Raw genomic sequence first — 18,246 nt, forward strand, 5'->3', positions numbered from 1 at the left:
ACCGATACTAACAATGACATCACGTTATTTATGTCAAATCCTTCCATTAAATTTGTAACAAAAAAAAAGGAATGAGGAAGAGAAGACTGCAAGCATGTCACATGTCCTTGCGTACTCCTTCCCAAAATTAAATTGGTATTACAAAGTGTACCTGGTCTGAAGGGTTGCACATCGTCCATTCCTATAGGTTTGTACGGAACAGGATCTTCCACTTCAATGCTCGGCTGAAGGGGTTAGGAAACAACATGATTAGTAACTAATGGACACTTCATGCAATCTCTAGTTAACAATTCAGGATAACAATATTAATGTTATAATCTCCAAGAAAAGGACTTTTTGAAAAATATGTATTTAAGCAAATATTAGTTTGGTACAAGTGATAGTGCAGTTTGTGCAATTTTTTTTAAACGTTGTAAACCGCAATTACTCTTGCACCGAACTAATACCTTGAAAAGTGTATTTCCTATAACTTGAAATATTTCTAATGATACATTCTTTTTGTTTGTTTGTTTTTTTAGTGTTAAAACAAGATACTTGCTTGACATGGTAAGAAACCTTGGTGTATGTCCTGTTGAGTGTAAACAGAACATTTTAGAACCTACTTCATCTAGGTCAACAAGAGCTTGGAAAAACCAAACTCTTATTTGATAAAAATTTTGATAGGAAAAATGATTAAATAGAATGACAAAGTTGTAAGAAAAGCTTTTTGTTAAATTATATTTAAATAAACAATAGGAAAAACATTATATATAGTTATGCAACTTTTCAAAAAAGTTTAATAAATTCTAATCAGGAAAAGATAAGAACATTTATTTACTAACCATCTCAAATATACCGGGCATCTGCCATGCACAGTTTATTTCTTTTCCACACAAACAACAAATATAAAAATGGTTTGATGCTGGTTAGCCCTCTTCCTGCTTCCTGACCATTCCAAGACACTAGAATAAAATGATGAACCCACACGATCCATTGCTGTCCCTGCCCAGCAGGTTTCGCTCCTAGACCTTCAAATGACTGGCTCCTTCTCATGCTTCACGTGGCAGTATCCCACACAGACATTTACTTCAGGTCAAAACACTGAGCTCACACCAACAGAGCCTCAAGTACCGAAACACTACACATCAACAGGGTATCGCCTATCACAGTCTCCTGAAGTTTAGCATCCCCCAGATTAGAAATCCACATGCCCCTTCTAACTTTTCCACTCTATTCTTGACACTACTGCCATTTGATTGTCCTTCAGGTTTACAAAAAGTGTCCCCACCATTTGGTAAGTCACTACCGCCCACTGTGATCATTGATTTTACATTTCTATAGCTCCCTTTACACTTCGCAAAGTGTTTTCACATTTGTTACCACATTAGTTCATTTCACACCCTGAAAGGTAGGCATAAGTACCTTTATGATGAATGAGGTCACTGACATCCAACAGATTAAAAAGAAGTTTCCCCCAGATCCCACAGCTAGTAAGTGACCTATCCAGGGTTCTAGTGTGTTCTTATCTTCAAACACAGTGTCTACACCAGTAGGCAGCAGTTGCCTATATCAGAAGATCACACTCCTCCTCTCTCTTTTCACAGCTGTCATCTCACATTGGCTCATCATTACTTTGTACTTCTATTACTACAAGCATGGTTGCCATCAAGATACTCAATGCATGCTATTTTAACTGAACAGGGCAGTTGTTGTGTATTAAAGCAGCACTCGGCCGATTGTTGTTAGTATGATCCTACATAGTATTACTATTAACAATGCTCTTCCTTCCCTGGAAAAGTTCCTTGCAGATCTATTGCAGAATACAAATACAATAATACTTGCATATAGCAGGCATTATCTTTTCAAGTTCCAAGGTATAAAAAACCCTAAATTCCAAATTCTTTCTTTCTGAATCTCATTAGGACATTTACACAACCATAAAAACCACAGAATCATGCATTTGGACATACTTCAAGCTGGAATAATGCTTTAGCTTTTAGGTGAACTTAACTTCAGAACCCAACTGATTCCTTATGACTTGGAAGCCTTCTTGTTTTATACTATTCTACACCGACCGCCTTAAGTGAACCTTGCAAGTTAGCAGAATTGTACTACGCTGTCTCATTATATTAAGCACATATGTATTTTATTAATTATAGGCTAAACCATAAGAAAATAATTTAGGTGGGGAAATGCAGAGGTGAGAAAGTATAGTCAAAGCATACCTTTTACGTTTTAACATCACTGAATGGTGATATTTAAAATAATAATGATAAAAAATGACAGTACCTCAGAATCCCAACATGATTTCACAGCTCCTTTTCCGAATCTTAATGCTGATATTTTAACTATAAAATGTAGTCACAGAACATTAATATGAACATATATCACTACGAATTTTAAATACACATTCAAAAATATTTCCATAAAAGTAATAGCAGAAAAGAATTTCGGGGGGCCGAAGCATTTGCAAGAAGAAGCAGTTGTTAGTAGTGGGGATACTTTTGCAAAAAAGATAGGAAGAAATGCTTATAAGAAATGAAAATCACAGTTGGATCTACACGTGTTAGATTTGTGTATAGCAGCACTTAAGCTAGAAAGAATTCATAGATAGTCACTAAATTATCACTTGTATTATTTTGGTATGCTCCATCAACACAAGTCAAGATATCAGTTTTTGTTTGCTCTTGTGGAGCACTTTCAATAATATCCACACCATTTTCTCTTTTTCCAGTTGCCGGCTTGGTTGCTTCTTTCTATTAAAAAAAAGAAAAGAAAAACCCAACTTCAGCAAACATCATATTCATTTACTCGTTCACTCGCTCACTCAGTCCTTCTGTCAGTAAGACAACAAACCGCTATCGTAGCCATCGAATCATAGGCATAGACCCAGGGGAAGCTGGAAATAGAAATGAAAGATTTTGTCCTATATTCTAGTAGGGGTCGATATATTACAATTCGTGAAAACAATCAGAAAGGAAAGTACCACTCTCCAGTTCTACACCTCAGATGAAGAAAGTAGAGTACGGGCACAAAAGAAACAACAATCAGTTGTACCAGATGCTGCAAAAATAGGGCTGCATCTTGAAAGACATACGAGGTACTGAGGGAAACCATGAAGGAGAGTCCAGAAAGGGCAGCGGGCGCAAAAGCCTGCGTATAAAATAACATATTGTAGGTGAGGGCAGAAGAAGAATGGGGTTAGCCTGGAACTCTGAGAAAGGGATGGAGAGACAACTGCAGAATCAGAACCAAATCAAAGAAGGCGCATGTCATGCTAGCAGATGAATTCTACACTCACGTAATGGGGAGTCACTCAGGAAGCAGAGGTGTTGCATCATCACAATTCTAGTTTACAACAGCCACTCGGGCTGCAATTTATGATATTGAGGACTTCCGTTTCTTTCTAGGATCCTATCCATCAGCCTGTCTTGCTTCACAACATAGCGCCTCGCAGGTGCCTACAAACTCACAAACGCAGCTATCCATAGCAGGTCACTTTGTAGCTTCCCCTAGGTGGCTCCCGGTTGGGCACAAGCAGCAGCTGACCTGGGCCTGCCCCACAGCCCCTCCCAAGAGGCCCCAAATCCAACACACCTTGGACCAGCTTCAAGTGACACCAGAACATCACCAAATTAGCTTCACAAATGACACGCCCAAGCCATGGACTGAGCAGACACCGGAGCCCTGCTACAGCCGATCTCACTCTGTGGGGTCAGCCCACACACAAAGGTTCATCTACTGTAGTCACAGCCAGTCGTCCTGAGGGTCAATTCCACACCCAGATGTGCCAACAGCAATAAGGCTCAAGTACAACAGGAGGGCACACACCACCCACACGAGCTTCTGGAGCACCCGGCTCAGGTGACCGGGGAGACTGTACCACTGGGCCCCATGCGACACCTGGTATGTAAGGCAATACTGTCAAGATGAGGAGAATTAGCAATCTACAGAATACAGAGAAACAACAATAAAGATGCAGTGAAAAAAGAAGACAGAAAGAAACATTTCTCTAACGAAAGACCAGGAAAAAACTCTAGAGAAAGAACTAAACACAAGAACTAATGGACACAAGCTATCTACCAGACACAGAGTTCAAAATACTACTTCTAAGGACGCTCAGTGAACTTTGGGGAAAAATAGATAAACGTTGTAACACTTCAACCGAGACAGCAAACATAAAAAATGGACATGGAAATCATTAACAAAACTCAACTATGAAAAATACAACATCTGAAAAGAGTAATTAATAGATGGAATCGGCACCAGATTTGGTTGAGGCAGACGTTCAAATCAGTGATTTGGAAGACAAGATAGCAGAAAACACACAATCAGAACAGAAGAAAAAGATATGAAAAATGATTATGAGTAAAAAAAAAAGAGAGAGAGAATACTTTAAGGGACTTCTGGGACAAGATAAAGTGTAACAGAACTCGTAGGGCTATCAAAAGGAGAAGAGAGAGACAGAAAGGAATTGAAAACCTATTTGAGTAAATAATGACGGAAATCTTCCCTAACGTGTTGAAGGAAACACAAGTGTAGGAAACACAGAGAGTTCCAAACAAAATAAAGTCAAACAGGCCCACACCAAGACATACCAGAATTAAAACGCCAAAAGGTAAAGACACAGAGAGAATATTAAAACCAGCAAGAGAAAAGCAGTTAGTTATATACAAGGGAGCTCGCATAAGACTGTCAGGTGATCTCTCAAAAGTAAATCTGAAGGCCAGAGGAATGGGCAAGAAATATAGAAATGTGATGAAACGCAATAATTTACAACCAAGAGCACTGTATCCGGCAAGGCTCTCATTTAGAATCAAACGAGAGGTAAAGAGCTTGCCAGAGAAAAAGGAGGTGATGCAGTTCAGCCCCAGGAAACCACTATTACAAGAAATGTAAAACCACGACTAGAAAAAAAAGGAGGAGGAGAAGTAGGAGGAGGAGGAGGAAGAGAAGGAGGAGAAGACGGAAAAAGAGCAGGAGGAAGAGCAGGAGGAGGAGAAGAAAAGTGAATAATAAAATGCCAATAACTATGTACCTACAAATAATTACTTTAAATGTAAATAGATTAAATGCTCCAGAAAGGACATAAGGTAGCTGAATGGTTAAGAATGCAAGACCCATATACACGACAATCAAACTACAAAATTTCTGCACAGCAAAGGAAACCAACAACAACATGAAGTCACGAGCGGGTGAATGGAGAAGATATTTGCCAATGATATATTTGATAAAGGGTTGACATCCAAAACATATAAGGAACTCATAAACCTTAACACCAAAAGACAAACAATGCGATTACAAAATGAGAAGAGTACCTGAATAGACTTTTCTCCAAAGAGGTCACACAGATAGCCAAGAAACATACGAAAACATGCTCCGTGTCACTAATCATCAGAGCAATGCAAATTAAAAACACAATGAGCTACCACCTCACAACTGTCAGAATGGCCATCATCCATGAATCAACAAGCAACAAGTGTTGTTGAGGATGTGAAGAAAAGAGTCCTTGTGCACTGTTGGTGAGACTGCAAATCCAAGCAGACAATGGAAAACAATATGGAAGTTCCTCAAAAATTTAGAAATAGAAGTACCATGTGGCACAGCAGTCCCTCTTCTGGGTTTTCCTCCACAGAAACACAAAACACTAATTTGAAAAGCAATATGCATTTCTATGGTTGTTGCCGCATTATTTTCAATAGTCCAGATAAGAAAGTAACCAAAGGATCCATCATCTTGGATAAAGAAGAAGTGGGACATATATATAACAAAATACTACTTGTCTGTAATAAACAATAAGTACTTATCGTTTGTGACATGTGTGGGCCTAGAGGGTATTATTCTAAGTGATAAAAGTCAGATAGAGAAAGACAAATACCACCTGATTTCACGTATTGGTGATATGCAAAAAATAAAAAATAAATGAACATAGAAAAGAGAAACAAACTTATAGATGCAGAGAACTAACTGATCGTTGCCCGGTTCGAGAATTGTTGGGGGAATGCTTGAAATGGAAAAAGGATTAAGAAGTACAAAGTGGCAGTTATAAAATAGTCATGAAGATGTCAAGCACAGCACAGAGAATACAGTAAATAACATTGTAATAACTAAGTACGGTGTCAGGGATACCACACTAATCGGGGTACCAGTTTACACATTATATAAATGCCTACCCACTATGCTGTATACTTGAGGCTGACATCATGGAATGTCAACTATAACAGAAATGAAAAATTTTACATTTAAGAAGCGAAACTAAAAACCTTCTGAAATTTGACATTTTAGTATATGGTTTAAGAACCTCTGCTTCTAAAATTAGTTATTATTTTAAGCAAAACATATACTCTTCAATTAGATGAAGACAGTTAAATATATTCATAATGTAATGATTGAGGACATAGTGGAATCCCTTTGTAATATGGGTTTTGAGATAGAGAACTTGAGTTCTAAATTTTCAAAGTTTCTATTATTTTAGTCTAAATGATGAACCCAGAATACCTGAAACTAATATAAAATAATATTGAATGTCAACTGAATATAACTTAAAAAAAGAAAAAAAAAACATAGAGAAAACACTCACGCCTACCAACTATGTGATACCAAAATACAAAGTGTAATAAAATAAAAACTATATATTACATGCTACATAGTTTTAAAAACTGAAATGTATCAGGAAGATTTCATGACTATTACAATAAGTAAATGAATCCATTACAGATTTCACGTAGGCACGAGTATTATAAAAGACCCACTGATGTAATGTAAAAGTCACATTAAGATTCCTTACCCTTAACCAAATTGCATAGCTCCATCACTGTGGGAAACCTCCCAATAAAATTTAACTATCACTATGTATTTCCCAGCCCCTTCTTTTTTTCAGTCACCATGTTCAATACTTCCTAAAGTTAAGGGGAAAAAAGAAAGAGTGATGTCGTGAAAATGGCAGTGTGAGGTGTGCCTCTTGAAATCTTCCCTGGAATTTACAACAAGTTGAACAACTATCACTCCACAAAGGACTCCCTGTGCAGCAGACCGGCTAGACTAAGGGGCGTACTACTGCAATAGCCTACAGGTGGACAAATTGCTCGAGCGGTGGAGGAGAGAAGGGAGAAGTGCGGAGACGGGGCCATGCAGGCTCAGGACCCAGACCTAGCTTAGTGCTCCGAGCTCCCTGAGTCCCGGAACTAGTACAGCTACAGAAGAGGAAAGAACTCGTGCTACTAGGGCTCCGCTTATGGCCCACAGGGCTGAGAGGACAGCATATAACACAGCTGAACCCAACGTTAATGGCAGAGACCTCAGAGCAAAGACTGAGGGAAGAAGGATGAAAACAGTGGTAAGCCCTCACTGCAGAGTAAAGAATGGAAGACTCAGACACTGAGACTAGCTGCCCCCTCCCAACCCTCCCAGAGCTCGACCCGCCCCCACCTGCCCAGTGCTAGAAGCAGAACAGTAGCAGTGTCAGATCAAAAGAACAGAATATTTGCAGTTCTGAGAACTGTGGTCTGCAGTCAAGGACTCACAGCCCAAGTACTTCCAGCAAAGAGGAGGGAGCTGTGGAAGCAGGACCCGCTGAGGTGGTTGTCACCACCATTGCTCTGGGCCATCTCTCACAACCCACCGGTGCCACCCCTGTCCCCACCTATCTGGGTGGACCCCTGCAGGAATAAACAGAACTGCTGAAATGCAGGGGCTCTGAATCTGGTGCAGGAAGAGCTTTGGAACTTCAGAAGTTCTCCGCATTTCCCCACGGAGGCAGGGCCTTGTGACCCCAGCGAACTGTTCACAGAGGAGACGCCCGCCTTCCAGGGAATCCCACCACTGTGTGAGAAGCCGGAATAGCGCACAGAAAACATAACACTACAGTGTGAGACAGAACAAACGGCTGCAGTCGCACAGAAAATAAAACATTATCCCAAAACCTACTGGAAAGCAAAAGAAAGACCTCTTTCTATCAACCTGTTGCACAACCCACTCCTATAGATGTCTAGGAAGAGAAATAATAAATCATCAATTGCCATGAATAGCCATGGCAACAACACAGCTCAGAAAGAAATTGAAAAGTCTCCAGAAAATAAACTTAAAGATATGGAAATATGTGACTTAAATGACAGAGAATTCAAGATTACAGTTCTGAAAAAACTCAATGAGATGCAAGAAAACACAGACAGGCAGTTTAATGAATTCAGAAACATAATCAAGAACAAAATGAGTATTTTACAAAAGAGACTGAAATTTTAAAAAAGAACCAAATAGAATTTCTGGAGATTAAGAAATCAAAAGAAATGACAAATGAAACAGCCAGTTTAGGTCGTAGAGTTGACCAGATGGAGGAAAGAATCGGTGACATCGAAGCTAGAAATCTGGAAATCACAGGGATGGAAGAAGAAAGAGACTTGAGACTTAAAAGAAATGAAAGAACTCTACAAGAACTTTCTGACTCCATCAGAAAGAGCAATATAAGAATAATGGGCATACCAGAAGGGGAAGAAAGAGAGAAGGGAACAGAGAATATATGCGAACAAGTAGTCGATAAGAACTTCCCAAACTTATGGAAAGAACTGGATCCTTAAATCCAACAAACAAATGGAACACCTAATTATCTCAACCCCAACAGGCCTTCTCCAAGGCACATTATATTGAAGCTGTCAAAAATCAATGACAAAGAAAGAATCCTCAAGGCAGCCAGGGAAAAGAAGATGGTAACCTACAAAGGAAAGCCCATTAGATTGTCATCAGATTTCTTTAGCAGAAACTCTACGAGGCAGGAGGGAGTGGAACCAAATATTCAAACTATTGAAAGAGAGAAATGATGAGCCAAGAATAATATATCCAGCAAAAACATCTTTTAGATATGAAGGAGAAATAAAGACCTTTCCAGACATACAGAAGCTGAGAGAATTTTCTAATACATGACCTACACTACAAGAAATGCTGAAGGAGGCTATTCAACCACCATCAACAGGGACAATTTGTGGCAACCAAAACATAAAAGTGGGGAGAGTAAAGGTCTGAACCGGAAAATGGGAATGGAGAAAGTAAGCATGCTGAAGAAAATGGAATACTCTAAATATCAAACTTTCTTTTACATAAACTTAATGGTAACCACTCAAAAAAAATCCAGAACTGAAATACATAATGTAATAAAAGAAGAAACAGAGGGAAAAATCATAGAATACCACCACATAGAAATAAGAGACAACAACGAAAAGGCAAAGAAACAATGGAGACACAGTCTTACCAGAAAAGAAAAGATAGAATGATAGGAAATCCTCACATATCAATAATCACCCCAAATGTAAATGGATTGAACTCACCAATAGAAAGGCACAGAGTAGCTGATTGGATCAAAAAACTAAACCCAACCATATGCTGCCTCCAAGAGGCACATCTCAGCTACAAGGACAAACATAGACTCAACGTGAAAGGATGGAAATTGACACTCCAAGCAAATGGTATCCAGAGAAAGTCAGGTGTAACCATACTGATTGATATCAGATGAAACAGACTTCAGGATAAAAAAGGTAACAAGAGACAAAGATGGACATTTCATAGTGATGAAGGGGACTATACAACAAGAAGACATAACAGTCATCAATATTTCTGCCCCCAATCAGGGAGCACCAAGATATACCAAGAAACTACTAACAGAACTAAAGGGAGAAATTGACCAAAACACAATTATACTAGGGGACTTAAATACATCATTGACAGCTATGGATAGATCATTCAAACAAAATAAATAAATAAATAGCAGCCCTAAATGACACATTAGATGAACTAGACATAATTGACATTTATAGAGCACTTCATCCTAAAACATCAGACTAAACATTCTTTTCGAGTGTACATGGAACATTCTCAAAGATAAATCATCTATTGGGACATAAAACTAGCCTCAGCAAATTTAAGAAGACTGAAATCATACCAAACATATTCTCTGATCACAAGGCTTTGAAATTGGATATCAACTGCAAAAAGAAAGCAGGAAAAACCACTAATACATAGAGATTAAACAACATACTTTTAAAGAACGACCTGGTCAAAGAAGAAATAAGAGGATAGATCAAAAGATACACAGAAGAGTGACATCATAGGAATGGCAGCAGCGAAGAGTGACATCATAGGAATGGCAGCAGCGAAGAGTGACATCATAGGAATGGCAGCACTCTTCTATGTATCTTTTGATCTATCCTCTTATTTCTTCTTTGACCAGGTCAATGGACTCTGCTCATCACACAGAAAAGGTAAGAGACTCGTTCGAGGATTACTTGAAGGTGGGCAAATTGGGCGAGCAGGGGAAGACAGAAGGGGGCGGAGTGGCGACCTCAGCCCGCATCTGCGGCTGTGGAGACACAGAGGATCCCAGGACAGAACAGAGACCACAAGAGCCAAGACATAGGCTCTTTCCCTGCATCCCACAGCTGATCTCTCCTGCCAAGAGAGCAGCATATCCAGCATTTGAGGCAGTCACCTCAGCTGAGACCTCCAGCTGGGCCCTAGGTCGGACAAAGGACATGATCAACACACCTGGGCCCCTCCGCCCACTCTCCCAATCCTACCCCTGCCTTTCCAGAGACTCACGCTGGCCCCTGAGCTGAAGAGCAGTGTCAGTTTACAGAGGAGTCAGAGCACTCAGGATCTGGGAGGACCCGGTTTGCAGCTCTGACTCAGGGAAGAGGCTGGGAAGAGTGTGACGCTACTGGGTTGGGAGAGAGAAGACTCCTCCATCTCCAGCTCTCACCTTTTCTGGCCTGCCTAGGGCAGGGCAATTACAACTGCGGAGGCACTCCCAGGGATCAGCAGTAGGCGGCAGACGCAGCTCTGGGCTTTCATCAACTCAGAAATCTCCTGCCCTCCACACACACATAGGGAAGAAGTACCCTAAGACTCAGGAGACCTGGGCACAGGGCTGGCTGTGTTACTCTCAGTGCGCATATGTGCAGGCAAGAGAGGAAAATGCACTGACTTTGTAAAAACTGACATCCAGAATTTATGGCACCACACATCTAAAACTGCCGTCCCAGGGTCACTCTGGGCACCAGGTGAGCGTCTCTGCCTGCCCAAGACGCAGAGGACTCTTTGGTACAGGAGAGGACAACCTGGAGATTACTTGGTAGGCTTAAGCAAAGACTGACGCTGCTTTTTTTGTTTTGTTTTGTTTGTGTATTTTTGATATTTTTGCCGGTGTTGAGTGTGGGTTATCAGTTGTTTTTACATGGGTGTATTTGTTTTTTCTTTGCTGTTGGTGTTGCTGTTGTGCTGGGTGATTTGCTTTGTTCTGAAATTGCTCTATACCAGGGCCCAGCTCAAGAGGCACAAGATTCAAAACACCCTGAGGCCGACTCCAGACCAAGTTAGAGTATTATCGGGTTTGACCTACAAGTGACACACCCAGAAGGAATTCTCTACAGGCACAAGAGCCCATAGGGGCCAAGCCTCATGTGAGCAGTCAACCCTCACTCAGCAGAACTACCACTGTGGGCAGAGCCAAGATTCACAACTAGGCAGCCTAGGAGTCAATCCCACCTACTGACCAGCCAAAAGCAATTAAAGATCAACTTTAACAGGACAATATACACAAAACGAGAGTCACCTTTGGTGCACACGCAGAGGAGAAGAAGGAAGTCATGCAAGTCAAATATAAAGGACGCATACTACGTAAGATAACCAATAAAAACAAAGACCCATAAGGGACCTACCTAATACATCAAAGCAAACACAGAGAGTCAGCCAGAATGGGGAAACAAAGAAACATGTCCCAAATAAAAGAACAGAAGAAACCTCCAGAATTGGAACCAAATGAAATACAGGTAACCAACCTGTCAGAGACAGAGTTCAGAACACTGATGATAAGAATACTGAAGGGGTTTAGTGACGACATAAAGAAGGATGGAGAAATCATAATGAACAACCAGTTAGAACTAAGGAATACAATAACTGAAATAAAGAACCCATTTGAAGGAATTACAGCAGGCTAGATGAAGCAGAGGATCGAATCAGCGACATGAAGACAAGTCAGCAGAGATCACCCACATGGAACAACAAAAAGAAAAAAGAGTAAAAAACAACGAAAATGGCTTAAGAGTCCTCTGGGATAACATCAAGCGCAACAACATGCGCATCACAGGAATACCAGAAGGTGAAGAAAGGAAGCAAGGGATCGAGAACATATTTGAAGTTATAATGTCTGAAAACTTCCCTAACCTGGTGAAGGAAACCGACGTATAACTCCAGGAAGTGCAGAGAGTTCCAACCAGGATAAACCCAAACAGGCCCACACCAAGACACATTACAGTTAACACGGTAAAGATTAAAGACAAAGACAGAATCCTAAAAGCAGCAAGAGAAAGATAGCAAGTTAAATACAAGGGAACTCCTGTAAGACTATCAAATGACTTTTCTACAGAAACATTGCAGGCCAGGAGGGAGGGGCAGGAGGTACTCACAATGATGAAAAACAAGGGCCTACAACCTAGATTGCTTTATCCAGCAAGGCTATCATTTAAAATTGAAGGAGAGATAAAGAGCTTCCCAGAAAAGAATAAGCTAAAGGAATTTATTACCACTAAGGCAGCATCGCAGGAAATATTAAAAGGGCTTCTGTAAACAGAAGAAAGATGAAAACAATCTAACGACAAATTTAAAAATGGCAATAACTATGTACCTATCAATAATCACTTTAAATGCAAACGGATTATATGCTCCAATCAAGAGACATAGGGTGGCTGAGTGGATAAGAAAGCAAGACCCTTGTATATGCTGTATACAAGAGACTCACCTCAGATCAAAAGACACACACAGGCTGAAAGTGACGGCTTGGAGTAAGATATTTCATGCAAACAGAAATGAGAAAAAAGCTGGAGTTGCAATACTTATATCTGACAAAATAGACTTTAAACTGAAGAATATATTAAAAGACAAAGATGGGCACTATACATAATAAAGGAATTGGTCCGACAAGAGTACATAACCCTAGTAAACATCTATGCACCCAACATAGGAGCACCTAAATATATAAAACAGATATTTACTGACATAGTGACAGAACTCAACAGTAATATTATCATAGTAGGGGACTTCAACACACCTCTGACAAGGGACAGGTATTCCAGACAGAAAATCAATATGGAAACAATGGCCTTAAATGACACATTGGACCATTTGTATTTAATCAACATTTTCAGAGAATTTCACCCCAAAGCTGCAGAATACACGTTCTTCTCAAGCACACACGGGACATTTTCCAAGGTACACCACGTGTTAGGCCAGAAAACAAGTCTTGATTAATGTAAGAAAATTGAAATCATACCAATTGTCTTCTCTGACCACAGCGCTATAAAATCAGAAATCAACTACAGGAAAAAAACTGGAAGACAGACAAATTCATGGAGCCTGAATAACATGTTACTAAATAACGAATGGATCAACAATGAGATCAAGGAAGAAATCAAAACATGTCTCGAGACAAATGAAAATCAAACCATGACAAACCAAATCTATGGGATGCAGCGAAAACAGTCCTAGGAGGGAAATTCACAGCATTGCAGGCCTACCTAAAGAAACAAAAAAATCACTAATCAACAGTTTATTTTCACACTTAAGGGATCAGGACAAAGAACAGCAAAATAACCGCAAAGGGAGTACAAAGAGGGACATAATAAAGGTCAGAGCGGAAATAAATGAAATAGAAACCAGAAAAACAATAAAAAACATCAATGAATCCAAGAGTTGTTTTTTAGACAAAATAAACAAAGTCAACAAACCTTTAGCCAGACTTATCAAAAAGAGAGAGAGAGAGGACCCAAATTAATAAAATCAGAAATGAAAGAGGAGAAGTGACAACAGACACCACAGAAATACAAAAATATTTAAGAAATTACTATCAGCATCTATATGCCAACAAATTAGACAATCTGGAAGAAATGGAAAATTTTCTAGAAGCATACATCCTTCCAAGGCTAACTCAAGAAGAAACGGAAAACCTGAATAGACTGATTACCACCAGGGAAGTTGAATCAGTAATCAACAAGTTCCCAACAAACAAAAGTGCTGGACCAGATGGCTTTACAGGTGAATTTTACAAAACATTCAAAAAAGAATTATCACCTATTCTCCTCAAGCTATTCCAAAAAATTCAGAAGGAGGGAAGGCTCCCAAAACCTTTTTACGAGGCCACTATCACTCTGATCCCCAAATCAGACAAAGACACTACAAAAAACACACAAACAAACAAAAAACTATAGGCCTGTATCTCTAAAGAACATAGATGCAAAAACCCTCAACAAAATATTACTGAACACAATTATGCAATACATTAAAAAAATCATACACTATGATCAAGGGGGATTCATTCCTGGTATGCAAGGGTGGTTCAACATCCGCAAATCAATTAACATGATACACCACATTAACAAAATAAAAAATAAAAATCATATGATCATATCAATTAGATGCAGAAAAAGCATTGGACAAAATCCAGCAGCCATTTATGATAAAAACTCTTAAGAAAATGGGAATAGAGAGACCATATCTCAACATAATAGAGACCATATATGATAAACCCACAGCTAACATCACACTCAACGGGGAAAAGCTAAAATAGTCCCCTTAAGATCAGGAACAAGGCAAGGTTTCCCACTTTCTCCACTTCTATTCAACATAGTGCTGGAACTTCTAGCCACAGCAATCAGACGAGAAAAATAAATAAAAGGCATCCAAATTGGTAAGGAGGAAGTAAAATAGTTATTATATGCAGATGACATGATACTATATAGAGAGAACCCTAAAGACTCCACCAAAAAACCATTAGAACTGATAAATGTATTTAGTAAAGTAGCAGGATACAAAATTAATATTCAGAAATCAGTTGCATGTGTATATACCAATAATAAAGTATCAGGAGAAATTAAGAAAAGAATCCCATTTACAATTGCTTCAAAGACTATAAAATACCTGGGAATAAATTTAATGAAAGAAGTAAAACATCTATACTCAGAAAATTATAAGACACTGAAGAAAGAAATTAAAGAGGATACAAATAGATGGAAGCACATAATATGCTCATGGATAAGAAGAATTAATAGAGTGAAAATGTCCATACTGCCTAAGGCAACATACGAATTCAACGCAATTTCTATCATATTACCAAGGATGGTTTTCACAAGAATAGAACGTATAATCCTGAAATTTATATGGAACCATAAAAGATCCTGGTTGGCCTCGGCAATCTTGAGAAATAGGAATAAAGTGGGAGGTATAACGATACCTGACATCAAATTATACTACAAGGCTACAGTAATCAAAACACCACGATACTGGTATAAAAACAGATACCTTGATCAATGGAACACACTAGAGAGCCCAGCAATAAATCCATGCCTATATTGTCATTCAATCTATGACAATGGAAGCAAGAATTTATGGTGGGGTAAAGACAGTCTATTCAACAAATGGTGTTGGCGAAACCTGGACAGACACATGCAAAAGAATGAAGCTGGACCACTTCCTTACACGATATACAAGAATAAATTCAAAATGCATTAAAGACATAAGTGTAAGATCTGAAACCATAAAATTTCTAGAAGAAAATATAGGAAGAAACTTTATAGACATTACCTGGAGTAAGATTTTTACTGATACATCCTCTCAGCCAAGAGAAGTAAGAGAAAAAATAATCATGTGGGATCACATCAAACTAAAAAGTTTTTTCACAGCAAAGGAAACCATCAATAAAACAAAAAGGGATCCTACTGTATGGGAAAAGATATTTGCCAATGATATATCTGATAAGGGATTAATATCACAAATCTATAAAAAACTTACTCAACTCAACTCCAAAAAAACAAACAACCCAATTAAAAAATGGGCAGAGGACTTGAGGAGACATTTTTCTAAAAAGGACATACAGAAGGCAAGAAGACATATGAAGAAATGCTCAACCTCACTAACCATCAGAGAAATGCAAATAAAAACCACAATGAGATACCACCTCACCCCAGTCAAAATGGCTATCATCAATAAATCAACAAACAACAAATGCGGGCGGGGATGTGGAGAAAAGGGAACGCTAGTGCACTGTTGGTGGGATTGCAGATTAGTGCAGCCACTATGGAAAACAGTATGGAGGTATCTCAGGAATCTGAAGATAGAACTACCCTATGATCCAGTAATCCCACTCCTAGGCATCTACCCGGAGAAATCCAAAGCTCCAATTCAAAAATCTGTATGCACTCCTATGTTTATTGCAGCACTTTACACAATAGCCAAGATACAGAAACAACCGAAATGCCCATCGGTCGATGACTGGATTAAGAAGCTGTGGTACATTTATACAATGGAGTACTACGCAGCCATAAAGAAAAAAGAAATCTTATCATTTGCAACAACATGGATGGATCTAGAGAACATTATGTTAAGTGAAATAAGTCAGAAAGAGAAAGACAAGTACCATATGATCTCACTTATATGCAGAATCTAAAGAAAAGAATATGTGTATGAACTAATCAGAAACAGTTTTGGGGACACAAAAAACCGAGAGTTGTTAGATGGGCAGGGGGGAGGGGGTTGGGGATGGGGGGAAGGGTGAAGGGATTGGGGGGCGGCTGGTGACCACAGGATGGCCTCAGGGTTTTTTGAGAATTACTTTGGGGAACTTATTCAATAGTGTTTGGGGATTTTGTTGGGTGTCCGATGGACATGTGTCCTGTTTGGGAGACCACCTCAGGGATGCTGTGGATGCCTGGTCATGGCATTGTACACCGGAGACTGGACATTAATGAATGCCAACTATAATTTTATGTGTATAATGTGATGGCTCGGTGTGAGGTCGGGGTGGTGGTGGATGGGGGGAGGGGGGTTCACGGTGTGAGGGATGTAAAAATAAAATAAAATAAAATAAAATAAAACTATAAAAAAATAAAAAAAAATAAAACAAAAAGGGATCCTACTGAATGGAGAAGATATTTGCCAATGATATATCTGATAAGGGGTTAATATCCCATATTTATAAAATGTCTCAGTCAACTCAACTCCAAAATAACAAACAACCCAATTAAAAAATGTGCAGAGGACATGGAGAGTAATTTTTTTAAAAAGGACATACAGATGGGAAACAGACATATGAAAAAATGCTCAACTTCACTAATCATTAGAGAAATGCAAATAAAAACCGCAATGAGATACAACCTCACCCAAGTCAAAATGGCTTTCATCAACAAATCAACAAACAACAAGTGCTGGCCTGGATGTGGAGAAAAGGGAACGCTTATGCACTGTTGGTGGGATTGCAGATTGGTGCAGCCACTATGGAAAACAGTATGGAGGTATCTCAAAAATCTGAGAATGGAACTACCCTATGACCCAGCAATTCCACTCCTAGGTATCTATCAGGAGAAATCCAAAACTCTAATTCAAAAAAATTTATACACCCCTATCTTTATTGCAGCACTATACACAATAGCCAAAACATGGAAACAACCGAAATGCCCATTGGTAAACGATTGGATTAAGAAACCGTTACAGTTATACAATGGAGTATTTCACAGCCACGAAGAAGAATGAAATCTTACCATGCAACAATATGGATGGACGTAGAGAACATTATATTAAGTGAAATAAGTCAGACAGAGAAAGACAAATACCATATGATCTCATATGGGGAATCTAAAGAAAATAATAAATGAATGAACTAATCAGAAACAGTCTCAAAGACACAGAGGAAAAACTGAGGGTTGCTAGATGAGGGGGTGGGGATAAGGGGGAAAGTCACGGGATCAGAATGAACAGTTGGTAACCACAAGAGTGCCACGGGGATACGAGAGTCAATTTGGGGAATGTAATCAATAATTTCGTAAAGATTTTGTAGGGTATCCAATGGATACTTGTCTCATTAGGGAGACCACCTCAGGGATGATGTAGATGGCTGATCACTGCACTGTACACCTGAAGCTGAATAATGAATGTCAAGTACAATTTACATGTACATATAATACATATACATATTTTATATAAAAAATATATATATACATACTATATATATATATATCTTATATAAATATATATATTACATATATATTACATATAGTTACAAGAAGCGGAGTACAGCATTAGGAATAGAGACAGTGGAAATGTAATGGCTGTGTGAGATGTCAGAGAGGCAGTGGAGGGGGGAGGGGGTTATGACTGTGTGAGGGATATAAATGATACATGTCTAGCTATTACATTGTTTTGTGCACCGGAAACGAATAAAAGAATGTGAAAAACAGA

At 39.0% G+C, this 18,246-nt stretch overlaps 1 protein-coding gene across 1 annotated transcript in view; it reads right to left on the bottom strand.

The window, feature by feature from the left end:
* Window positions 1-516: 516 nt before the first annotated feature.
* LOC308495761 (uncharacterized protein) overlaps window positions 517-18,246 on the bottom strand; it is a 45,309-nt gene continuing 27,579 nt past the window's right edge. Inside the window, exon 9 of the mRNA XM_081080737.1 lies at window positions 517-2,735. Within this exon, the coding sequence (XP_080936863.1) occupies window positions 2,568-2,735 (168 nt within the window). The 3' untranslated portion in view covers window positions 517-2,567. The remainder of the gene's footprint in view (window positions 2,736-18,246) is intronic.

Source organism: Rhinolophus hipposideros (assembly GCF_964194185.1).
Source record: "Rhinolophus hipposideros genome assembly, contig: HAP1_SCAFFOLD_139, whole genome shotgun sequence".
NCBI lineage: Eukaryota > Metazoa > Chordata > Mammalia > Chiroptera > Rhinolophidae > Rhinolophus > Rhinolophus hipposideros.